The 25935-nt window shown below is 39.8% G+C and overlaps 1 protein-coding gene across 5 annotated transcripts in view; it reads left to right on the forward strand.

Moving 5' to 3' along the window:
• LOC147105651 (T-complex protein 11-like protein 2) overlaps nucleotides 1-17780 on the forward strand; it is a 51265-nt gene extending 33485 nt beyond the window's left edge. For all 5 annotated transcript variants that reach the window (XM_086010188.1, XM_086010190.1, XM_086010186.1 and 2 more), the window contains 7 exons: nucleotides 3328-3448; nucleotides 6203-6423; nucleotides 6646-6782; nucleotides 7606-7796; nucleotides 10285-10466; nucleotides 13817-13989; nucleotides 15294-17780. In XM_086010188.1, the coding sequence (XP_085866314.1) occupies nucleotides 3328-3448; nucleotides 6203-6423; nucleotides 6646-6782; nucleotides 7606-7796; nucleotides 10285-10466; nucleotides 13817-13989; nucleotides 15294-15535 (1267 nt within the window). In that variant the 3' untranslated portion in view covers nucleotides 15536-17780. The remainder of the gene's footprint in view (nucleotides 1-3327; nucleotides 3449-6202; nucleotides 6424-6645; nucleotides 6783-7605; nucleotides 7797-10284; nucleotides 10467-13816; nucleotides 13990-15293) is intronic.
• Nucleotides 17781-25935: the final 8155 nt, after the last annotated feature.

Consider the following 25935-nt stretch of genomic DNA (forward strand, 5'->3'; position numbering starts at 1 on the left):
GATTCACCACGAGGGTGGAGACTGTATAGGTCATAGGTGCTAATCAGCAGGAGGTTTCTTTTTTTTTGATCTGAAGCCATGAGACTTCATTGGGGTCCAGAGTCTATGTTGAGAGCTCTTACCAATCTATATAATACTGTGCCCTCACCTTGATCTATCCTCGCAATGGAGGAGAAGTACATCCCCAGGACTTTGTGATGTTGACTGATTGGTACTGTATGTGATTGAGATTATGTTGGGCTGTTATTTGACTAGTCTGTGAGACAATTCTCCCAACATGGACACCAGCTCCCAGATGTTAGTGAGCAGGTCTTTGCAGAGTCTTGTCCTGATCAGTGCCCAAGTTGTTACTGATGAAATCCATCCAATATTTCCCTTTGATTATGTTCTGTAGCAATTGTTTACAACTGAGTGGCATTGATTGTCAATCACACATTGTGGGACTGGATGCACGTGTAGCCTAGACCAGGTCGGCATGGCAGGTTCTCTTCCCTTAAAATCTGGTTGCTTACTGGTGCTAGATTTATTACCAGCTATATTATGTTTACAACTTGCCATGGTAAAGATTTGAAGCTGTGATCTCTAGGTTGCTCATCCAGTACCAAAACCACTACCAAACTGTGTGTTCCTAGAGGGATTGGTTGAGAATATTAATAAGGGGAGGGTTGACTGTGTTTGGTAGTGTGTTGGAGTCCAGTGTTTCTACTGTCGTTCCTTTTTATAGAAGCTTACACAAGCAACTATTCTTTGGTACAAAGCCAGCAGACACCAAGGATTAAATGTCTCCTCTTTCTGGGCTTAACCAATAGATAAACATAGTTCATCCTCTAACATTCTTGAGATGCGTGGCTGGGTGTCTGCAAGACCACAATCAGCAGAATTAAATGAGTAACTAGTTGTTATTTTTTCTCCTGGTCAGGCAATTATGATTGCCAGCAGCTTCCCCCCCCCCCCCACTGTCATGTTTTTATTTTTGTTTAAATGCCACTGTTGGAAATTGTTAGGAGTGCTGCCAAGATTATTGGCCCCAATCACCAGAGGATGTTGAATTCATCCCAAGACTTGTATCGTTAATTGTACATCCCGCCCACCTCCCGCAGTCCTGCCCACCTCCTGCAGTGTCTTCTCCTTGCACCCCTGCACAGTCACTTCCTTGCGTGTCCCAAGATTACAAAAGTATAGCATTAATATTATAGTACCAATATACTGCTCAATAATAATTTATATTCTGGAAATTCACTTTGTTCTCACTTTACATGGACACCGTCACAAGAGATGCACTGGTTACTATTCTCTACCAATCTTCAAGCCATTCCAATAAATGTTGTTGGGCCTGACCAGCTTTTCATAAATCTATAAAAAGAAAAATATTGCAGATGCTGGAAATCGGAAATATGGAAATCGGAAATAAAAACAGAAAATGCTGGAAACACTTATTAAGTCAGGCAGCATCTGTGGAGAGAGAAAAGTAGGGTTAACGTTTCAAACCAATGACCTTTTGGTTCTAATGAAAGGTCATCAACCTGAAATATTAACCCTACCTTCCCCTCTCCACAGATACCGCCTGACCTGCTTAGTGTTTCATGCATTTTCTGGTTTCAGAAATCGGCATTGGTTTTGAATTGTATTTATTTCTGATAAAATTGCTGGCATTTCTTCCTTCCTTATAAAACCTGTCCTCAGTTCCTTTCTTTATAATCATGACATTTTAATATGCCTATAATAAGTAGAATCAAAGCTCTGAGTCTTTAAAACTAAAAAAAAATACATTTCTACCCTAATTTCCATACGTATTCTTAGTTGGATTCCATTTGGTCCTGCTGTGAGTACTCAAGCACCCCATTTTTGATGGCTGTTTTCTGTTGTGCATGTGACCATCAGATCTTCTACATAGAGAGTATGAATCTATTAATATTGTCCAGCTAATTAGAAAAAAACCTACCTACGCTTAAACAAAGTCACACAGTAAACATTTGGCCCACGATTTGTATTTGGCTGTGGAGAGGGGGTCTTAAAACCACGTTTTTTATTTTTCTCATCAATATTCTCTCCTGAAGGTAAGACTTATGCTAATGTTGGTTGTTCTCCAGCACCTTGCCTAAATGGCCGTTATCCACTTGTTCCCTTGACCATGAGTATCAGCAGATAACTCCGCTGTGGGGAGTGGGAGAAATCAAAGGAGAGCCCAATTCTGTCCTCACTTGATACTCATGCACACTTCTAGTAGAAGTCACTGGATAATTATAGGAATGGGAGCCCTGGCCTCTCCACTTGGGTGCTGAAGCCAAATGTAGAACTCCTACTGCCACTTTAGCTAAGGTCAACCAGGGATTGAGTTCTTCAAATTCTGCGCTGCGTAATTGATGAAAGATGGCTAATGCTCAGTGAAAACTTGGTAGGAGAGAACAGACCATGAGTCTCGTGGCTGAATTCGGCTGACAGAGGTGAAGCTGCACGTCATCCAAGAAAGTTGGTCTAGTGTTTGTTGAAGTTAATGGACACCATTTAAGGAACCTTTTAAGGAGCCTTCTAAGTGTTTTCTTAAAAAAAAATGATACAAGGGCCTGTGGAGTTGATTGGTGGGTAATAATTTCTTATCTAGTACTTTGTTACTTCCTCCTTTAATGGCTATTGTGTCCGGTTTCTTTGGACTCAACAAAATGACTTTTTTATTGTCTGTATTGTTGGCAGGCTCAGGTTGGTAGACAGGCTTGCTGTGTGACACTGAGAACTTGATGACTGTATGCCTGACTGTCATATAGAAAAGGCATGCAGTACTGAACACTTTTTAAATATAGCTATAACTTATTTTTTGCAATCTTTCCTTGGCAGACTGAAGTTTTCTGCTTTCTTGGATGTATTTTCTTCTCTCTCATTCTCCATCTGAAATGATTTTTTATTAGCACCTTTGATTAAGCACCGAATTACTCTCCAGTGCTATTCCCTAGTTGGTGCAGCTGAGAACAGGTGGTGCCCACCCCTCCTCCTCCTCCTCCACCTTCACCCCCGCAACCGGCGAGCTGCCTATGGGGCCGCAACTGTTGTTCGCAGCTCACCGATAATGAACAAATTTGCCGTGGTTCTGCCGCCACCTCATTTGGCGTGTGCAGTATGTGCTGCAGCCGGATCGCCTTCCGATTCAGGCGCTATCCAATTTCTAAGCCAAAATCTCTTATTATATTGTGTAATTTCTAAAGTGAGTACTGAAGCTTCCCAACATTCTTCTACTACTATAGCCCTCAAAATATTTAAAGTGTACTATTGAATAATTAAAGTGTAAATTAAGTGTTAACCTGAGACCACTGATTTAAAAAAAAATATGTACAGTTTACAGAGGAGAGTGAAAGAAATTGTTCACAAAGCATTCTGGGACTGCCTGGAGGCTCAGCTGAATAAGGATCCTCCTGAATATAATCACGCCCTCTTGCTTTTGGGAGAAATTAAAGAGGTAAAGGAATGAATGTTTCAATTCATTGACAGCTTTTTGTTTAGACTGTCATCCAGGTTATATACATCACATCAGTTTTAGTCTCCCCTCCCCTCCAGATCTTTGGTCTGGGTGTTGTGTATAATAAAGGTGAAAAAATATAAAAGAAGGGTGATGTAAGTAAGTATTTCCTCTGTGGTTAGCTATATTTCATGTCCACACTAATTCAGGCACATATCAGTATAACCTGTAATATGCTTGTGTGTTCTTTCTTTCTCTTTACCAATTCCACCAGACTGAAATGGGACAAAAGCAAAATACTGCAGATGCTGGAAATCTGAAATAAAAACAAAATGCTGGAAATAATCAGCAGGTCAGGCTGCACCTGTGGAGAGAGAAACGGAGTTGACCATTCAGGTCGATGACCCTTCGTCAGAACTGGAAAAAGTTAGAGATATAATAGTATTTAAGCAAGTGTAGGGGCAGGGAAAGGGGGGAGGGGAGGAAAGAACAAAAGGGAAGGCAGAATAGGGGGGTCACTTATTACTTGGAGGGGGTGAGTCTGGGTGGGGTAGAGGAGCAAAGGGAGCTGAGTACAAATACACAAATCACTGAAAGTAGCAACACAAAGTACCTAACCCTAACAAGGCCATAAAAAAAGCAAACCAACCACTAGGGTTTATTTCTAGAGGAATAGAATTGAAAAGTTATGCTAAACTTGTATCGAACCTTGGTTGGATCACACTTTGAGTACTGCGTACAATTCTGGTCGCCATATTATAGAAAGGATATAGGGGCACTGGTGAGGGTGCAGAGAAGATTTACAAGGATGACACCAGAAATACGAGGATATACATATCAGGAAAGAATGAACAGGCTGGGTCTCTTCGTTTGGAAAGAGAAGGCTGAAGGGTGACCTAATAGAGGTCTTTAAAATTATAAACGGTTTTGATAGAATAGACAGAGAGAGATTGTTTCCACTTGTGGGGAAGAGAATAACTAGATGCCATCAATATAAGATAGTCACCAACAAATCAAATAGGGAATTCAGAAGAAACTTCTTTACCCAGAATGGGGAACTCGCTACCACAGGGAGTAGTTGAGGCAACTAGTACAGATGCATTTAAGGGGAGGTTAGATAAGCATATGAGGCAGAAGGGAATAGAGGGGTATGCTGAGAGTTAGATGAAGAAAGGCTGGAGGAGGCTCGTGTGGAGCATAAACGCCAGCATGGACTGGCTGGGCCGAATGGCCTGTTTCTGTGCCATATATCCTACGTAATCCTATGTGGTAGGGTGGAAGGCAGGAGAGATTAAATGACACAAGATATGATTGTACAAGGCAAAGGGAGATGTTAATGGGACAAGTAAAGAAACAAAAGAGGAGTCTAGAAGAGGTGTAAATGGGAATGGCAGAATCATCATCAGCTGTGTCTGGGGAAAAAAAAAATGGGACAGAGGTCATGATCTGAAATCGTTGAATTCAATGTTGAGTCCAGAAGGCTGTAAAATGCCTAATCAAAAGATGAGGTGCTGTTCCTCGTGCTTACGTTGAGCTTCATTAGAACAGTGTAGGAGGCCAAGGACCAAGAGATCAGAATGGAGCAGAGAATTAAAGTGATAGGTGACCGGAAGCTCAGGGTCGCGCAGACTGAACGGAGATGTTCCACAAAGTGGTCACCCAATCTACGTTTGGTCTCCCCAGTGTAGAGGAGACCGCATCGTGAGCAGCGAATACAGTATACTAAATTGAAAGAAGTACAAGTAAATCGCTGTTTCACCTGGAAGGAGTGTTTGGGGCCCTGGACGGTGGGAAAGGAGGAGGTAAAAGGGCAGGTGTTGCATCTCCTGCGCCTGATGATTCTGCTATTCCCATTTACACCTCTTTTAGACCCATCTTTGTTTCTTTACTTGTCCCATTACCATCTCCCTTTGCCTTGTACCGTCATGCCTTTTGTCATTTAATCTCTCCTGCCTTCCACCCTATCACAGACCTTCCCTTTTGTTCTTTCCTCCCTTCCCCTTTCTCTGCCTCTGCACTTGCTTCAAACCTGTTATATCTCTAACTTTTCCAGTTCTGCCTAAAGGTCATTGACCTGAAACATTAACTCTGTTTCTCTCTCCACAGACTGAAATGGGAGTGGGGTATTTTTGCATAAGTACACAAGTTGTTTTAAGTTTTAAGTTTCAAGTATAATTGGTTCAGTCACCAATTCCGGGAGCAACTGCCCTAATCTAGCTCTCTTTTTTGCTGTGTAGATCAGTTCAACAAGACAATTAATATGGTGGCAATTTTAATGATCAAGTACAACACAACTAGTTATACACATTAGCAAGGCAATAAGTACAAAAGATGGATAGTAACCCCAATCCTTTGGAGGCCATGTGTTAAAGTTGTCTGATTCTTTGCTCTTGTTCTGCACTTCGCCCTTAAGGTCCCCTATATACTGTACCCCCAACTCCATGTGATATCCCCATGCCCATTTAACCCATATATGGACATGCTTCCATTTTGTTTCTCCCTCACTCTTTCAGCAGTTTTTCATCAGACACAGCTTAAAACAAACTGCAGTAAAACAGTTTAGGATTACAACTGCACCCAATTATATCACCAAATGTCAGTTTAAATAAGGGATAAGTGTTGAAGATACCATTACAAAATGAGCCTAGAAACTGCAGTTTCTTATTACAAATGTAACACCAGTGAATCTAATGTTGTAGATGCCCAGACACTAGATGCAAGCTTTTTAATTTGTGTAACTTTTTTAATCATTAGATACTACTCTCATTTCTGATACCTGGCCAAAATAGACTTCGGAAGCAGATCTCTGAGGTCCTGGATTTAGATCTAATCCAACAGCAAGCTGAGCACAATGCTATTGACATTCATAGACTGGCTGCTTATATAGTCACCTTAATGGGAAAGTTTTGTGCCCCAGTTCGGGATGAAGATGTCAAAAAATTAAAATCGGTTACTGAGATAGTGCCACTATTCAGGTAAATATGTTTCTGTGCGGGGGGGGGGGGGGGAGAAGGAGATGGATTTACAAGTTGCTAGTTTTTAAGTTTAATTCAGAAATTGAAAACCTTCCTCTTTACAATTAGTATATATTGATTTTAACATTTAACAACTCTTTATACATTTGTGACCAGAATGTTGCTTTTTCTGGCATACTTCTCCAATAAAATGTTTGAGTGAGCATTGTATTTCTTCATTAGAGAGATATTTCATGTCCTTGATTTGATGACTATGGATATGATCAACTTCACCATTCAAAATATCCGACCACACATCCAACAGTGTTCTGTAGACTATGAACGAAGCAAGTTTCAGGATTTTCTTAACAAACAGCCCAGTAAGTTTGGTAGATTTATGGTAATTAAATATTCTATGTTTAATTCTTTAATCAACAGTTTTTTTTGCAAGATGTGAATCAGAAGGCGCACTGCCTACTCTTTTCTCTCTGGCCCTTGCTATATTGTGTAGAATTAATTTCTGATTGTCTGGGAGGTCGAGCAGAGCAGAGGTTTGTATGAATGAAATTGGGATGTGGCCAGATTCGCTCCAAGAACAAGGCATTTGACATCCTCCGGCTATGGAATGGCAGCTGACTTTTAATGTAAATAAATTTTAAGGTAATACAGAATGAAATCAAGCATCTGGGGTGTCAATTGCTAAAGGTCTAAAGGGAAGATATCCCATGGAATGCAATAGTTTCTGTGCCACAAGGAGGAGGAGTTGCCAGTAAAGGATGGTAGTCCAGGTTTTAATAATGGAGATGTGGGATGTATGAATATTCAGGAAATTTGTTTGGGAACTAGGGAGTATTTATCCAGAACTTTCCCTTGAGATAAAATGGAGCAGAGTCTATGATTGGGTAGATTCTAGATAGTCTGTAATAGGAGTGAATTTTAGTTGAATGGCTTTTCCACATTCTATGCTTTTTGTTTATGAATTGCTTGGGAAATGGAGAAATTGGCAGTGGCCCAGTAAAGATAATGGTTGTCTACTTCGCCCATTTGAGTTGAAATGGCACCCCTGTCTGCGAAGCTGGAGTACTTTTTTTTTTTTTACTTTTTAAAAATATTTTTAATTCTGCAGGATATTAACATATTTGATAACTAGCCCTACTTGAGGAATACATAACTTTTATAAAACATGAATGTTTCTATTTATAGATGCTCTTGATTACACAACTCAGTGGCTAAAGGAGTCTATTGCTGAAGTTTCAGCCTCCGTGCCCTCCTCAGACACATCACCCTCTGGTGCTGGCGGGAGTTCCAGTCTTTCCCTAAGCCCATCTTCTGTGCTAAACAATGGTTATTTGAAATTCTTGCAGTGGGACTACGACAATAAGCCAGTGCCTGAGGTAAATATTAGATTTTTGTATAAGGGATCCTGAAATTCCTGTAATTTTGGAGATCTTTTCCCAAGTTGCAGTAAACAATAAAGTTGGAGAGACCTACATGGAACTCTAGAGCTCTCCAGGATCTTTCTGACTGAGATTACCCTTTAGGGTCTAATGATTGAGTGGGGTGGAGGAGGATGAGAAGTTTCTTCGGAGAACTCGTAACTGCATGTTGTGGAAAGATCTTTTAACGAGTTGAATGCCCAAATATTTTTGGGAAGGAAAAACTGAATTTCTGTTGAATGTATCCTGCAGACAGACAAAGAGGCTGCTGCTTCTTCTGGCAGCAGAGGTGCAAAGACCTAGATGATCTTTTGAAGTGGGTGGAATCTGAGAGTCTATCATTCAAGGGTATTTTTCATTCAAGGGTATTTTTTTTTCAACCCAAGAATAATGCCCAAGGAATTGCTACAGAAACTGGACTTTCTTCATTTGAGAATCCCAGTATTTGTATCTGTCTTTGATCTCTTCGCACAACTTCTCCTACTGTCGTCTGCAATCTATTAGAATATGGGGATGAAGTTGTCAAGTCTTGACTTGATGGGATGCATCCTAAACGGAGCCAACTTGCTGATTCCCTCTGTCTGAAACATTCGCCAGAGAGGAATATTCCACCAGGTCAGGCTAGTCTGGAAATTTTGGACCCTCAGCCAGTTAATTCATTTGCACAATGTGTAGTCAAATTGAGAAGTAGAACCAAATTATTTCCCCTCCACTGCAGACAATGTTGTAAGTCTGCTGAATATTCTTTATATTCCTAAAGAAGAGAATAGTTATCTAGTTATTCACATCTCAACAGGCACAGATGGAAGATTCTTCAGACATCTGCACAATTGAAGTAATGCTAACTCCACTTATGAAGGCTCGATTCTTGATCTGCTAGAGGCAGATATTTTTCGACTTCTGATGTCTCTCCAAAAAAAACCTATTAATTGAAAGTGGTTTGCCTTTTATGTGAAGTACATAAAATAGCAGCTCATTCCCTGATAACTACGACAAGGATCAGGACTCTTGTTTGACACTTCATGGTGGGGAATTTTTGCTCTTCACAACCTGTGTATGTTCCTTTTGAGTCTGTCATTTGTGATCTTTAATATTCTTATGTTTACAATGGTGCCTGACTCTCGTCAAATCTGAATGCTTCAGGCTGTCATTAAAGAGCCATCAAATTTATTTGGCACTTCCTTTATGGTGGCGGAGGTGGCTATTAGGTCTCACCCAAAATCCCTCCCCCCCCCCCCCCCCCCACCCGCCACACCCCCACACCCCCACTTAGTACAATAGAAAGGTTAGATTCTATGACCAGGTCCATGGAATTCTGTGGTCCATTCACATGGCAAACCAGTCAGATTTTGTGTCAGGTTTCTACAGAAGCGTTAATTTGCATCTGCATATTTGTCTTAAGAAAATTGTAACAGTGGCAATTTTAAAAGAAAGAGGCACTTGAATTAGAAACCTGGAGTACCTGATGAGAAGAGGAGACTAGGACACTGAAGCAGCCGAGCAGAAAGCCAGAGTAGGCAGCAGCACAATGGGAAAGGGGGCTCTAGTTCCCCAGGGGATGAGAGCAAGATAATGGAATAATGGACTTGACTTATGTGGAGTGGATACAGAGAGGTCTTGATAAGTGCAAGGTTTTTTTTATTTATTTCTATTTGATTTCCTGAGGCTTTTTACTGTTTTCAAAGAATAAATTAATAATTTTTCTTTAATCATGCATAGTGTGTGTCTGTATGTACTTAACGTGATATTTAAATATTTTTGTCCTCTATCTTTTCTTATGGGGAAAAATTAGTTATGGACTTGCTGCCTTTTCCACTTCCGTTTTAATATGTAATTTATCACTTCTCTTGTTACTGCTAATGAGGATCAAGTGAACAGCTTCCAGGTCTCTGGCAATAGCACCCTGTAGCCATTTGGAGGTATAAAGAAGTATCCCAGTGCATAAGTATCTCGCCTGAATGCACAGCAAGATCAAGTGTTGGCTGTTGGCTATAAGGGAGTTGTGGGCATTGTCCCACATCCTAACATGTAATGGCATGGTGTGTTAGACCACAAACTTGCCATTCATATCAACAGTTTCTTTGTCAAATTACAATGTAACAGTGTATACGGCCTGGTGACTCCTTGAGAAAAGGAAAGTCAGAAGCTAGTGCATTTCCAAATGGCTGGTAAGCAGCATTGATGGAGGCTTAGGAGCTGGTTCTCTGGCCACAGTTAGTGTATGGCCTGGTTAGACCAGGGAAATGGGTAGGAGAAAATAAGTTTGTGTATATACCCTCACCAAAAGTATTCAATTCAGCCTTGCACTGAAATACAGCTCCTGGATACACAGGACAAAACTAATATAGTGGGAGAGCATCTTTTGTAGGGTCACAAAGCCACAGAAATGAATTGTAACAAAACATTCAGGCTCATGGCCTTCAAACTATCTTTGATTTTCTTTTAGACTCTGATGACTGATCAATCACGTCTCAAAGAACTGCAGCAAAGACTGAACCAGCAAAGGCTTGTGGCCTATATAATGCTAATCATCTACAACATGGTGGGAGCAACCATCTCTGGCCTACCGGAGTTTGCAGAAAAATTAAAGCGAGTCATTATCGTCTTACTCGAGGGCATGCACAACAAGTGAGTCCTAATGCAGTAATCGGTTTTCAATTCAATGAGCTACTAAAATCAAGACCATGTGCCATGATCAGTAAATGATACTGGTTGGTGTCCGGTTAAAGCCAAGGATGAGAACCTGCTTACACACTACTGCAGTAAAATTCTGAGATGGGTACCTACAGTATTCAGATTTTCGGTTTCTTGAATTTTTAATTGTGTCCAATTCTGGGCAGCACACTTTAGGAAGGATGTCAAGGCCCTGGAGAGGCTGCAGAGGATTTTTAATCCCAAATGCAGGAAATCAGGGCTGGGGTGAGGCAGTTAAATGTAAAATTGCATTTGTGCCTATAAGGAAAATGTGATTCATGTGTGGGACCTGAATAAATGTATGCATTATGACACTGGGCTATCCCTTGAATAAACATTGTATTCCACAGGCTGATGGTATGTTTTCAATTTCATCAAACCGCACAGAAGGAGGCCATTCGGCCCATTGTGCCTATGCCAACGCTACTCAATTAGTCCCACTCCCCTGCTCTTTTCCCATAGCCATGCAAATTTATCCTTTTTAAAGTATTTATCCAAATCCCTTTTGAATGTTACTATTGAATCTGCTTCCACCACTTTTTCAAGTAGCGCATTCCAGATCATCATAACCTGCTGTGTTTATAAAAAAAAAGTAAGTCTCCTTATTTCTCCCCTGGATTTTTTTGCCAATTATCTTAATTCTGCATCCTCCTGCCAGTGGAAACAGTTTCACCTTATCTACTCTATCAAAACCCCTCATAATTTTGAGCACCTCTATTAAAATTCCCCTTAACCTTCTCTCCGCCAAGGCGAACAATACCAACTTCTCTGGTCTCGCTACATAAGTCCCTCATCCCTGGTACCATTCTGGTAAATCCTCTTTGCAGCCTCGCCAGGGCCTTGACATCCTTCCTAAAGTGTGCTGCCCAGAATTGGACACTGTTCTGAGGCCTACCCAGTAATTTATAAAGGTTTACTATAACTTCCATAATTTTAAATATTGAGCTCAGGAAAAGTAGCAGTGTAGTGTGTCATGATGCATTTGCTTTTAAACGGCTTTCCAAATAAAGCATTGTTCTAAATCTGTTTATGTCTGGGGCATATCAAAATACATCTTACAACAATCATTCACAGGTGTTCCAATGGCTCAATAGCTTGAATGCATCATATGACATTGAGCCACAGAGAACAGAATGGTCCCAGGTACAATCTCTGGTCTGCTGCATTAACTAATCTCCGCTAAGGTTGCATTGAGGGCACTACAATTGACCTCCATGCCCTATGTTGGTGGTGGGTAATAATTTGGAATTCCAGCTTCTGACGCTTGCCCACTGTCCTGCTGAAATTGCACGTGTGTATGGTTATATGTAGCTTAAGATTGGGCTTACCTGATGGGCCCCTAAGCTGATATATCATTGTAGGCTCTCAGATGAAAAGATACAACAGGGCTGAAAGCAACCACTAATTAATATGATTAAAAACTATGAATTTTTTTGAAAGCCGAAAGGAGAAATCGATAAAGATTGAAGTACAACTGTAACTTGCAATTGTGGGCAAGCTGTTAGGTCACTCAACGTCCATACAATCGCCTTAAGTGTTTGTTCAATCAGTGCTACTCGGGTCATGTAGGTAACTCAGTGCTTTAGACACAAAGAAATCCAGTTTAGCCATCTTTGGAGTGCTGAAAACTCTGCTTAAATTCTTAAGGCTTTTCTGACGCTTGTTTTTTTCTTCTGTCTGTGTATAATATAATTTTTAAAAACTTCAAAGGAACCTTCTGACCATAGACATGAATAATGGTACAGTACCGTAGTAATTGCCTGCTTTTTTAATAATAAGTTGCATTCAGTTTCCAACTCCCTATTCTTTTCCCATAGCCCTGTAAATTTTTCCCTTCAAGTATTTATCCAGTTCTCTTTTGAATGTTACTATTGAATCTGCTTCCACCACCTTTCAGGCAGTGCATTCCAGATCACAACAACTCGCTGTCATTTAAAAAAAAATAAAAAATGATGCAAACAGTGGGTTTGGAAATTAAAATGTGAAAATAAAAATGTGTCTTTTGTCCCATCATTCTGAGTCGTACACTTTCAGGTCTCAACTGATTCTACTTTTGGGTTGGCTGCTGGGAGGTGCACAACAATGGCTAGGGGATGACTTTGTCCCAATTATCTGCCTTCTCCATGCCCTTATTGCAGCAGAATGGGTGAGATCAATAACTCAGTACTGGGGTGTGCAGGTTTAGTTTCCCTTGAGCTGCTGTGTCACTATGTTGTGTTCCAACAAGCTGCACCATCACACTGCTTAAGAAATTATCCAGTCTGATTTTTAAAATGGTATTTAATGTTTTGAAGTATTGAACTAAAAATGGCATCCGTCATTGTATCCTGCATAAAACATTTAGTATGGCCTGAAGTGAAATGCAATAGTTGAGGCAGATTTGAAAAAATACTTTGTAAAAAGGCCTTGTTTTGCAATAAGATGTTCCCAAGATTAACAAGTCTAGACTCCATTGGTGGGAGACCCCCTAGAGGAGGGCACTTGGGTATGACACCACAGCATTTAACATAGCATGTGAGGTTGAATCTGGTTTTAAAAGGGGTCCCTTGTGCTTCCTATGGACATTTTTTTTAAATGCACTCTTGAATACAGTATTAACATTTTAAATGCTGGGAGGCACTCTATTTCTGCACATAAGCATGTGTGCACAGAGCTTTCCTCTGGGCAGGAGTAGCTGTATAAACATGGTTCTGTTTGGTTGGAATCAATACTTGCGTCTGTTTATTATACTGAAGAAACAATCAACAACATATTAAAATTCTTGCATTTGTTATAATTTCTGTCTACAAAACCTTACTTTGTTTTGTCACACTTGTCACCTTTTCCCTATTTATAAATTGTGCCCACATTTATAATGGCAACTGCCTATGTAAACCTGTCATGCTGTAATTACACCCTCCTGCCAGTGGTGGTAGCACTGTAGCACCTCCGTTTTTGTAACTCCCAGCTCCTCAGCCTGTATAACAGAGAAACTTCTATGCTTCAACCAGTTTTTTAGATCTGCTTTCCAAATTGCTGTATGTTTTGCTATTAAACTATATTTAAAAAAATCAAATCAAAGCATTATATAAAAATAAAGACCAAATGCATGAATTGGACTTAATTACATTTGCTTGCCCTGTTCCAATTATTCTCTGCCCTCTAACTCTGCTTCACCTGAAGACTACATTTTGCTCTGACTCGCTGTACGTAACACCACAGGAGATCAATTAGTTCATTTTGATACCCATTGTACTAACCACTAATCTGACAATTCTCTCTTTTTTATTGGTTATACTGAGCAGAAATTTCAATCTTGAAGAAACACTTAAGACCATAAGTGTAAAGGTTTGTTCTGAAATAAACCAATCCCTGACTGAACGAGGTTACCCTGCGCTTAATAATGAAAGTCAAGTAAACCTTACAGGACAAATCTGCAGCATCGAGCAAGAGAGCAACCCTGTCCGCACCCTGATCAGTAAGTAGAAAAATTAGCTTTGCTTATGTATTAAATTTTTTCCATTTAATTATCTGGTATAAATATGAAGGTTTATCTGCAACATTAAAGTAGGCTTTATTTCCCAGCTTAATCATGTCCTAACGTTAATGAAAATATGAAAGTGGACATAACAAAACACATTTTTGCTATCGGGAAAGATCAATTTCAAGCAGACTTTTGACTTAACTACAGAAATTTGAACCTAACCCATTGTTGTTTAGGTACTGTCGGGTCTGGCATTTGAGTTCAGATCGCCACCTCATCTCTTTCTCACTGAGGTGATTCTCCGCTGTAGCGATCAGGAAGTGTCCCCTTAGAATCATAGAATGATACAGCACAGAAGGCGGCCATTTGGCACATGCCTGTGCCGGCTCTTTGAAGGAGCTATCCAATTAGTCCCACTCCCCTGCTCTTTCCTCATAGCCCTGCATATTTTCTCCTTCAAGCATTTATCCAATTCCCTTTTGAAAGTTATTATTGAATCTGCTTCCACCACCTTTTCAGGCAGTGCATTGCAGATCTTAACAACGTGCTGCATTAAAAAACAATTCTTCTCATTTCCCTTCTGGTTCTTGTGCCAATTACCTTAAATCTGTGTCCTCTGGTTACCGACCCTTCTGCCACTGGAAACAGTTTCTCCTTATTTACGCTATCAAAACCCTTCATGATTTTTAACCCCTCCATTAAATCTCCCCTTAAACTTCTCACTTGCCTAAAAGGACTTAGCGACAGTTAATCACACTTTAGCGAGGTACGAGCAGCTGCTTCAATTGCCTGATATAGTTGGGAAATAAATTAACACCATTTTCCCAATTATAGGTGGTTGCCCAGGGTAAGTGGGGACAGTGTAAGTGGTGTGGACAGTACAATATTTGACCCTCAGCTAGGAATTAAAAAAAATTCTAATTGATTCACTTCTCTGACTCCAGAACTTGTAAGTGTGAACAAAATGGATGCTTTAAATTTAGTTCTGCATTTAGACTTCTGACAGGGTTTTCTGCTTGTGTGCTTACCAGCCTATAATATTCCTGTCCATTTAGAATGAATAGGAGGTGAGGGGAAATTGTGGGCTGGCAAATGCACAAACGGATAATACTTTCTGTAATTTTTAATTGGAGCTATGCCTAATCTAAAACTGTAGATTTGCATATCTTGCACAATGGCTATTGGGCTTGAGTTTAATCCATTCATAGTCAGTGGGTGGAAATTGCAGCCCAATCATAACTTTCTATATGGCTCAACTTTCTGTGCTATTTAATATGAATGCTTTAATTAATTTTCAGATAACCGGATTGAGCTGTACATAAGAAATTTGCTCAGCATACCAAATCTACAGAAGGCTGTTTCAGTTATTCCAGGGGGTCTTGCACCCATTCAAGCTGAACTGGAGGAGATTGGATCCCAGTATGTCAGTATTATTAAATACAACATACAGGTGTATGGGCCATTTTACTCTGGCATTCTGCGACAACTGCTGTTCAATAATATAGCAGCAGCAGGTACTACAGCATCACCTTCTCCTTGAATGTAGAAGGTTAATAAAAGGGGGCACACCCTGGTTTGCAGTGTTTTGTATTGCATCTTTGTATGTTGACTATGGAATAGTGTCTTCTGCCTATCACTTATATATTTGCAATAATCCAAATACATTTAACATTTACTGAGCTATTGCAAAGCCACCCAAATATATCATATAAGCTTATTTAATAAAAATCATGTGAACCTAAATTTATACATTGTATTTGTACTAAATAATTGCGGCCTTACTCAATATTTTTTAATTGGCCATTACTTTTATATTGTGCCCTAAATTTAATTTTTAACAGGATTATAAAATTGTTTAGAATTTTTCTATTCAGTGTTTGAGAATCAAAACATTTGGTTATTTTAAAATGTACATTAATACTTTTATATATGATGCCAACCACAAGATATAGTTTGCAAAGACTGAAAATAAACAGAGTTTTGGTCCAATGACTGAAGGAAGAATCTAATTAAATCTGTTTTAGATAAGAGTGGGGTAGTTAAAATATCTGCAGCATCTCCTCACTGTAAACTTCATTTATTAATTGACCCTCAACTTAACATTTTGCTTTTCACTTTTCTGTATTGGGGTGTAATGATGTTTCAGGAGCTGTCCATGTACCTTGGTTTTATAAGCATTTATGATTAGTAGAAACTTGACGGTAGCTTCAACATAAAATTATTTTTAAAAAGTAGCACTAATTGTTTGTATTCTTTAAATGTATTTTTCCTGTGTATGTAGTTTGGGTTTGTTGTGTAAATTTTTATGCTGTAAATGTGGTTTTTGGTTTCACTTGTTTGGAACAGGACTTTAATGCCAAATTACGACATCATGTAGTTAATACACACCCTTACTGTAATTGATGCATTTTGTTCAATACAGAAGACTGATTTGTGCATGGTTTCTTGATTTGCTAAATATGAGACCTAAGTTTGTCGGAACAGTGTTGCACAACTGTATTTGTTAATCTTGTCATTTGTGTTGCAGGCTGCTGACTGTCAAATTGGTGCTAGGTTTACTGTTAACTGACATGAGCAGTCTGTTTTTAAATCAAATACTTGTACTTTTTCATCATTTGACAGTAGCAGGTTTGTAGCCAATAACTTGGCAATTTTAGGTACTGAAGTACTTTTTTTTGCCAGGAACTGAGCTTGAGTAACACCTGGCTGTTGTTCATCTATGGCTTTTCTTGAGTAACTTTCCTGACCAAAGCAAAATGTGTGTTCTTCCCCCCACTTCCACCCTCCCCAAACCCGCATCTCCACACCCCTGCACACCGTCCACTGAACTTCTGTACATTCATGTGTGGTCTTTAAGCTTTCAGTAGTGGATAGAAGATTCATGTAATATACAGTTTAAAATCATTCAAAGCTTTTTTAAAAATAAAACTCAATTTAATATCTATCTATTCATAGTATGGGAGAGATTTTCATCTTTACTGCCTGGGAATTAAGCAACAGCTTGATGGAACATAGAGAGGAAAATCCGGTTCATGATTGCATGGTTGTACTGGAGCAACTTCATTTAATTGGAAGGAAATTAAGATGGATTCCATTATGGGCATCCAATTTTACTCACCCAATTTTTTTTCTTCTGACCTGTGCCCAAATATTAACCTAAATCTACCCTATTATTTCTTAGACTGAAGGGAACTTAAGATGAGCCCTTTAAGTTAATAATTTGACTAGCTTTTATTGTTGTGGAAATGGCTGCAATTGTGCGTAGTTTATCCTACCCCAAACTTCAACGCAAAAGAGGCCAACACCCCTATAGATTTATCTATTATTGGCATTCATTCGAGGCTGAGTTAGGAGCAGTGGCCTGGTGCTAAATCCTTGGATTTCAATGATTTAAAAATATATATATATATCCTGGACAATGATTACATTAATTTAAGTGGGTAAGATGGATATTTGGAAATGTAAAACTTGTTCAGTACCAATCTGAAGGATATCTGTGGGGGTGGGGTGCAGTGCAGTGGTAAGAAAGCTAATATTGGGATATTGAGTTTGATATCTCTGGGGGTGGGATATTGAGCCTTAGTCAAATTTGAGAACAACAAAATTACAAGAAATTCCAGATATGTCTGGGAATGCGGGGGAGGAAAATGGTGGTTGTGCTGTCGTTCTATTTGTCATACTTTAAGTCTCACCTCAGTTCTTCGTTGTTGGCAGGACTGATACTGATATAAAAATTAGGTTATATCTAAGTTTGAAGTTTTATACTTAATAAAATCCTAAATGAAGTCCTTGTGTGTTTTGAAATTTATATTTCACAATCTTGAAAGCAGTTTTCCCACACACCTCCTAAATATAGGCAAGGTAGGGGATGCATAATGACTTGTGATTTTCATGTCTTCTGCATCACGTCTAACTCCCTGGCTAAATCTCTGCTAATGTTGTTTGGTTGCTAAGAGGGGCAAGAGTCCACAAGGTGACTACATAACCAGCAGATCTTTCATGAGTTGATTTTTCTAATCTATACTCATACGATGGGACAATGGATATACACCAGCTGTGCAAGATTCTGGGTTACAAGTGATGCTAAATATGGATGTATTATTAAATCTGAAGTTGCTCATACTCAAAATGCATTGTTTTTAGCAGGGGAGCAGGAAGATATGCGATAGGTCTTATACATCAATAGAGAGCATGTATATTGTAGGAAAGCTCATTGTTTGCCATTATGCTTTTCCAGCTTTTTTTGTTGGTGGTCTATCTCTGTAAAAACCATTCCATGGGGCACAGAAAACCTCTTCATGCATGTTCCAGCTCACTTTGATCCTAGTCTGCTCAGCAATTGGTTTCTGTAGACTAAGGATAGTGATCTAGTTGGAGGGTAGACTGCAGGTACAGTTAGGTCCTTGAATACAGACTTAAACACAAAATGAAATTAGGACTCATCAAGGTGAACGTCAGCAATGCAACTGTCTGTTGGCTTTCGTACCCAGTATTTCTAAGCATAAGTAACAGTCAAATAAATCTTCGCATACCAGCTACAGCTACAGCTCCAGTGTGCTGCTTTAACTTCTCCACATTCGATGTACTTTTAACTCTGCGATTATTAATTTAGTGCTAAATTATGGGCAATTTCATATACAAATGTGATATGGTAATACAAGAGTTTCCATTTCCAGCCCACTGACATGGCAGCTGTTTCAGAGGGCTCCTACAAAGTTTCAAATGCATTGGTAAACATCATGACACAGATACCGAAAAACTCATACCAACAGAAGTAAATCAAAAGGACCACAGACTCTAGCGGGAGTCATCTAAATTGGTAAAAGGTAAGATATGATTGAGCAATTACTTGTGTCTGGGAATGCTCAATTATCAAGCCTCTCAACAGTGTGAAGTTTCAGCAATCAGGTAGAGTAACGATGTAGGGGAAAAAAACAGATCAATACCATCTCTAGGTACTTAAACGGTAGCAAAGGAATAAGTAGATTTAATGGGAAAACACCCACGTTAAGGTTATAAAGGTGCAGTGGAGAGGAACCAAAGTGAAAGAAAACATGTGTGAAGAAGAATATGAAGGGAACCAGCTTGATAAACCAACTAAAATAATACCTGATGGAAGTGAAAATTAAAAGGGGCACAAGACAAGTAAAATTAAGAGAGAACACCCAGGGTAAAAATAAAGTTAAACCAAAAGTGAGCTACAGGAGAAATATAACAAAGGGAAATGGCTGAGGAGGAAAATTATGAAGACCATGAGGTGTGTTTACTGTGGGATGTTCAGTAATGAGAAAGAAATATACAATAGAGGAGCTAAGTGATGCAGAAGCTGCTTTTAATTGTAAGCTTAAAAGAAGAGTTCTGGCCTTATAGAGCTAGGTACAGGAACTACAAGGGCAGACAGAAGTGAGGGGATTTTTAAGGGTGAATTGATCGTATTTGAGTCCATAAGTGAATCATCCCATGTAATTAATATGCTCAGGTTAACAGCAGACTGAGAGTGAACATTCAGGGATTGGAGATTAGTACAAGCGGGGACAGTTTTTTATGACCGAGGCACGCATGCTGAAAGAAGGCAAGGTAATGGAGATATTGGATAAATTAAGATTGGTGAAAGGTAGGAAACCCTGTGTAGCTACCCAAGAGATTACACTAGTGAATAGATAGCAGGCACTGTACAACATTCCAAAACCAAACAAGGTCCTAGAAGTAAAGATAGATAGATTAACCAAGAATACAGCCTGGACAAAGACGCACTTTCCAGTTCAGAGAGAGATTATAGGTGTAGGCAATTCTTTGCTCAGGAAAGTGCATAGCCATGTATGGTGCAAAGACAATACTTACGGGATGGTGAGCTGACTACCCAGAGCTAGTGTAGTACATATTGAAGAAAGGTTAGAAGGGATACTGAAGGGGACAGGTAGGACCCAATGGTAGTAGCCCACATTAGGGTAAATGACACCAGGAGAACTAATATATATGGGCTCTAAAAGCCACATGAGGATTGGCTCAAAACTCAAAGTGGATGCAAATTAATGTCCTCTGGTACACTGACAGTATGTGGGAAATGAGGGGAGTTCACAAAAAATATTGAGAAGGTAAATAATTGGCTGTGAACATGGTATTAGTACAACAATGCTACCTTCATAAAGTAGTTGAGAATCTTTCCACAATAAAAAGGACTGGTATAGGATGGATAGGGTACTCTTAACCCAAGAAGGGACAATGAGATTTGTGAGGACCATTGAAGCAGCAATAGAAAATCATTTAATGTAGACATGTGGGGGGAGGGCAAGAAGTAAACATGATCTCAGAATAGGGTAAAAGACAGTCAATATGTAGGTATGGACACAGATTCACAGAGAAACACACATGAACTAAAGAACAGAAATAGACAGATACTGGGAAAAGCAAGCGAAGGCAAATCTATAATAAGACAAGAAGCATTAGAAATAAGATACCAGAACTGGAGGCTGTTGTGGCAGTAGAGGACTATGATGTGGTAGAAATATCAAATGGCAGAATGGACAAAAAGAGGTGGTATAGCCCTATATGTCAGGGATTACTGTGAGGTAACAGAAGTTATCGAAAGCTACAAATGATGGTACTCTGGGTAGACATCACTAATGATTTTTTAAAATCCAAGCTAATGTTAGGTGTATGCTATTGACCATCAGGTCAACCTAGAGTGTCAGCCATGGCTCGGGTGGTAGCACTCTTGCCTCTAAGTCAGAAGGGTGTGGGTTCATAGTCCCATTCCAGAAACTTGAGCACAAAAACCTAGGCTGACACTCCAGAGCAGTACTGAGGGAGTGCTGCACTGTCGGAGGTACCGTCTTTTGGATGAGATGTTAAACCAATTTTCACACAGCAACCTCCCACAAACAGCAATGTATTAATGACCAGATAATTTTTTTTTAGTGATGTTGAGTGAGGGATAAATATTGGCCAGGACACTAGGAATAACTCCCCTGCTCTTCAAAATAGTGCCGTGGGATTTTTTACATCCATCTGAGTGAGCAGACAGGGTCTTGGTTTAACATCTCATCCGAAAGATGACACATCCAACAGTGCAGCACTCCCTCAGTACTGCACTGAAGTGTCAGCCTAGATTTTTGGGTTCAAGCCCCACTCTAGTCTCTGTGGGAACCCACAAACTTCTGCCTCAGAGGTGAGAGTGCTACCAACTGAACCACAGCTGACACTACATATGGAATGCCTTTAAGCGTATAATGCTGAACATACAGGATAAATATATTCCCAAAACCAACAAACTCAGACTAAACAAACTTAACCCAAAATCATAGAACCTTACAGCACAGGAGGAGACCATTCTGTCCACCGTGCCTGTGTCTGCCTCCACTCTGTCCACATAGCTCTGCAAGCCTTTCCTTTTCAAGTACAAAATGAATGAACAAACAAATTAAAAGTGAGACAAAAGGGAAAAATGGTCTGTACAAATGTTGCAGAGAGAAGGGCTCAGTAATACAAGTGATACATCTCATACATGCAGAAAGACATTAAAAGGGTGATCAAAGGGGTGAAGCGAAATCTGGAAAAGGGAATAGCGGCTGACTTTGGGTGCTTGCAGCCCATGATTGTCTCATCAAAATGTTCAGAAAATCATGGGCCATTTGTGCCTGAATTAAAAGTATGGCCTAAACTTTGCACTTGCAGTATGGACTGGTATAATTACTCCTTGCTCATGGGCTATCAGAAGGTATAATGGTACAGGATACAGTGGAGCTACAATGCCACTTAATTGCCACAACCTGTAATTACACAAAAATAACAACAGAAAATGCTGGAAAAACTCAGCAGGCCAGGCAACATCCGTGGAGAGAAAATAGAGTCAACGTTTCGGGTGAAAACCCTTTGTCAAGACTGAAGAAGCACAGGAAATGAAATAGATTAAAAGGCCAGTGTGGGCTGGGTACTGTCACTTAAACCTGTTTACATAAGGAATTCCCATTATAACTGATTATAATGACATTTTCATTGTTAGATTACATAGCATTACATAGTAAGATTTTGACATAAAAAGAATGACCAAAATACATGATAAAAGGAAGTGAAATTTGTGGACAGCAAATGTGTGTATTCACAAGATGTTTTATATACTATAGATTGTACTGTGGTGGTTTTATTGCAAATACATATTCATGTCACTGCATAAACAAATAAATCTTGTCCTTAGCAATGGATTTTATGAGGCATGACAATTGTTTTAATACTGATATTGCTAAGGTTTGAATATTTCGCTGTGATATGTTTTCTATTTTATACCGAACAATAAACCATTTTTCTGTGATTTATTTAATCATTAGAGTTATTCAGTCCTATTATTCAAAGTACAACAAAGCTTATTAAAAATGAGTTATATTTTTCTGCTGCACATCAACAATCTGTACTGGTACTAAAGTCCACACAGAATATGAGCGATGAGGCTTCATCCATCACTTCTCCTACATTAGCGTTATTATCTATCTGGATCCTTCACCCTTCTCTGCAAAAGTTTCACTGCAGAGACTGTCATCGTTTTCTGATCCAGAGTTCATGAAACATGATTTAGGCTCAAATTTCTCAGGGCCAAGTTTGTGAGATATCTCTTGTTACAGCAGTCTCCAGTGCTAACCTGCTATGAAATCTAATGTACAAAAAAAATCTCCATTTAGATTTTCAATATGGAGGACATATATATCTGGGGAAAAATGAAAATTCCTTTACAGGACTATGGGGAATGTAACAGGAGTAGAGTTCCATTCTGCTTCTGGATAAGTGCTGTATTATAACATTTTTATATGAATTTGGATGGACAGAGTAATGTGGATTAGAAATTGGATTTAATTAGCTGTATTTGAGGCATAGAATTTCTTTATCTCTGGGAGCCACAGGCCAGTCAATACACAAAGCTCTCTTGTTTGAGTTGCATTTCAATGAGTGCCATCTGTCTGAGCTGGTCTCCCTTGTTTGGTGCTGTTGCCTGTATTCAGAAGTTAACTGCATCAGAAGATGTTGGGGATGGTAATGTATGAGGGAAGGAGTTGAAATTCATTCTCTGCAGTGGCTAAACCCTCAGGTGCCTGTTTTTAACCTGCATTGATAAGTATTTGAGAACTAAAAACTGGAAAGGAAATGAAATAGATTGAAAGGCAGGTCTGACCATTGAGAAGAATCTATATTATCTTGAGATGGAACGTTTGCAGTCTAAGAAAATTGTATGAGCTTCCCCCCCCTATAATCTTTAGTGTCATGCTTTGCATTGCCTATTTCACATGAGGCACCCAAAAAGGAGGCTTCATGGATTCATCATCCACTTAACTCAATTGGAAATTATTAAAAAGATTTTAGATTCTATTATTTTTGGAATAGACTAAATATTGTTTAAGTCCCTATTGTCCTGTTGGTTACTTGCTGCTTTTTTCTGTTTCTGTGTAATTATCTGATTTGTAAATAAATGGAACCATTATTTTGGCCTAATTGTGATGATCTGACAGTAAGACATATTGGAAAGGAGATAATGTTCTCTCGCAGCCCTGCCTTTCAATCTATTTCATTTCCTTTCCAGTTTTGAAAAAGGGTTCACCTGAAACGTTGACTCTAATTTCTCTCCACGGATGTTGCCTGGCCTGCTGAGTTTTTCCAGCATTTTCTGTTGTTATTTCGGATTTCCAGCATCTGCAGTATGTTGTTATTGTACTAGAGAATATAGTGGTTAGCTGATATGGTGTCACACTATCTCATTCAGGACATGCATATGGGTGCAGGCTTCAGCTCATAAGTGATTGGGCTCCTTGTGGAAACAGCCTTTTTACTGTGAACATAATTTAAAATGTTGGGAAAGTGCCCGAACTGTAAGGAGAGTGCCAATATGACCTATGTGCTCTCCTATTCTCTGAAAGGCCAGATTTAAATTAAAAATCAACTACAAAAGTTGCATTCAAATGTTGGGATAAAAGCTTAATCCATCTTTTTTCTTTTCTTTTCAGATGCCCATGGACCTGTTGTCTTTTCTAGCACCTACCATTTTTTCCCCAGATTTTCAGCATTTGCATATTTTGAATATATCTGACATCAGGTAGTGTCTATTCTGAGAGAATAATCTGCAGTAAAATGAAAGAAAATGTACTTTTCCAATGCGGGGTAGATTTATGGATTTGTTCCCTGTTTATTAGATTTTCCTTGTTTTATAATTATTTCTATAATATAGTAATATAGTAACACAAAGCTGGGTGGTCGTGTGTGCTGTGAGGAGGATGCCGAGAAACTCCAGTATGATTTGGACAGGTTGGGTGATTGGGCAGATGCATGGCAGATGCAGTATAATGTGGATAAATGCGAGGTTATCCACTTTGATGGCAAAAACAGGAAGGCAGATTATTATCTGAATGGCAATAGATTCGGAGAAGGGGAAGTGCAACGAGACCTGGGTGTCCTTATGCACCAGTCCCTGAAGGTAAGCATGCAGGTGCAGCAGGCGGTTAAGAAGGCAAATGGTATGTTGGCCTTCATAGCGAGAGGGTTTGAGTACAGGAACAAGGATGTCTTGCTGCAGTTGTACAGGGCCTTGGTGAGACCACACCTCGAGTATTGTGTGCAGTTTTGGTCGCCTTATCTGAGGATGTTCTTGCCATGGAGGGAGTGAAGCGAAGATTCACCAGACTGATACATGGGATGGCAGGAATGACGTATGAGGAGAGATTGGGTCGATTGGGCTTATACTCGCTGGAGTTTAGAAGAATGAGAGGGGAGCTCATTGAAACGTATAAAATTCTAACAGGACAAGACAGACTAGATGCAGGAAGGATGTTCCCGATGGTGGGGGAGTTCAGAACCAGGGGTCACAGTCTAAGGATAAGGGGTAAGCCATTTAGGACAGAGATGAGGAGGAATTTCTTCACCCAGAGAGTGGTGAACCTGTGGAATTCTCTACCACAGAAGTCAGTTGAGGCCAATTCATTAAATATATTCAAGAAGGAGTTAGATATATTTCTTAAGGCTAAAGGGATCAAGGGATATGGGGAGAAAGCCAGGACAAGGTACTGAGTTTGGATGATCAGCCATGATCTCATTGAATGGCGGAGCAGGCTCAAGGGGCCGAATGGCCTACTCCTGCTCCTATCTTCTATGTTTCTATGTAACCCACCTGATTTTTGTGTAAGTGTGAATTTGATGTTGAATGCCCTGCACTAAACCTGGTTATAATAACAGAAAATGCTGGAAATTCTCAGCGGGTCAGGCAGCATCTGTAAAGAGAGAAACAGAGTTAACATTTCTGGTCGCTGACCTTCCATCAGAACTGGAAATTGTTAGAGATGTAACAGATTTTAAGCAAGTACAGAGGCAGGGAAAGGGGGGAGGGAAGGAAAGAACAAAAGGGAAGGTCTGTGATAGGGTGGAAGGCAGGAAAGATTAAATGACAAAAGATGATGGTGCAAGGCAAAAGGGGGTGGTATTGGGACAAGTAAAGAAACAAAAGATGGGTCTAGAGGAGCTGTAAATGGCAACAGCAAAATCATTACCAGCACCAGTGAGGGAGGGGACCTGAATAGGACTGGAACAAAGAATGTTCCACATATCCCATGAAAAGGCAGGCATAACCAGGACCCATACAGGTTCCCATTGCGACACATTTTATTTGGAGAAAGTGAAAGGAGTCAAAGGAGAAGAAAGAACCAGTTCAGCCAGGCAGAGGTCTGGTGGATGTCAATGGTGAAAAGGAGAGGGTTGGGGCCAGGAAACTGGAAATTGTTAAAGTGGCGTCGGGCATCCGAAGAGTCGTGGATGTAGGTCGGAAGAGACTGGACAAGGGGAGAAAAAGAGTCGAGATAAGACGTAATTTCTGTGGGGCAAGAACAAGCTGAGAGGATGGGTCTACCAGGGCAGTCCTGTTTGTGGATCTTGGGAAGGAGGTTGGAAGCGGGCTGTGCGGGGTTGGGGGAC

The sequence above is a fragment of the Somniosus microcephalus genome, chromosome 17, assembly GCF_052327205.1.
Source record: "Somniosus microcephalus isolate GS21.2 chromosome 17, FLI_Smic_1.0, whole genome shotgun sequence".
Classification (NCBI taxonomy): Eukaryota; Metazoa; Chordata; class Chondrichthyes; order Squaliformes; family Somniosidae; genus Somniosus; species Somniosus microcephalus.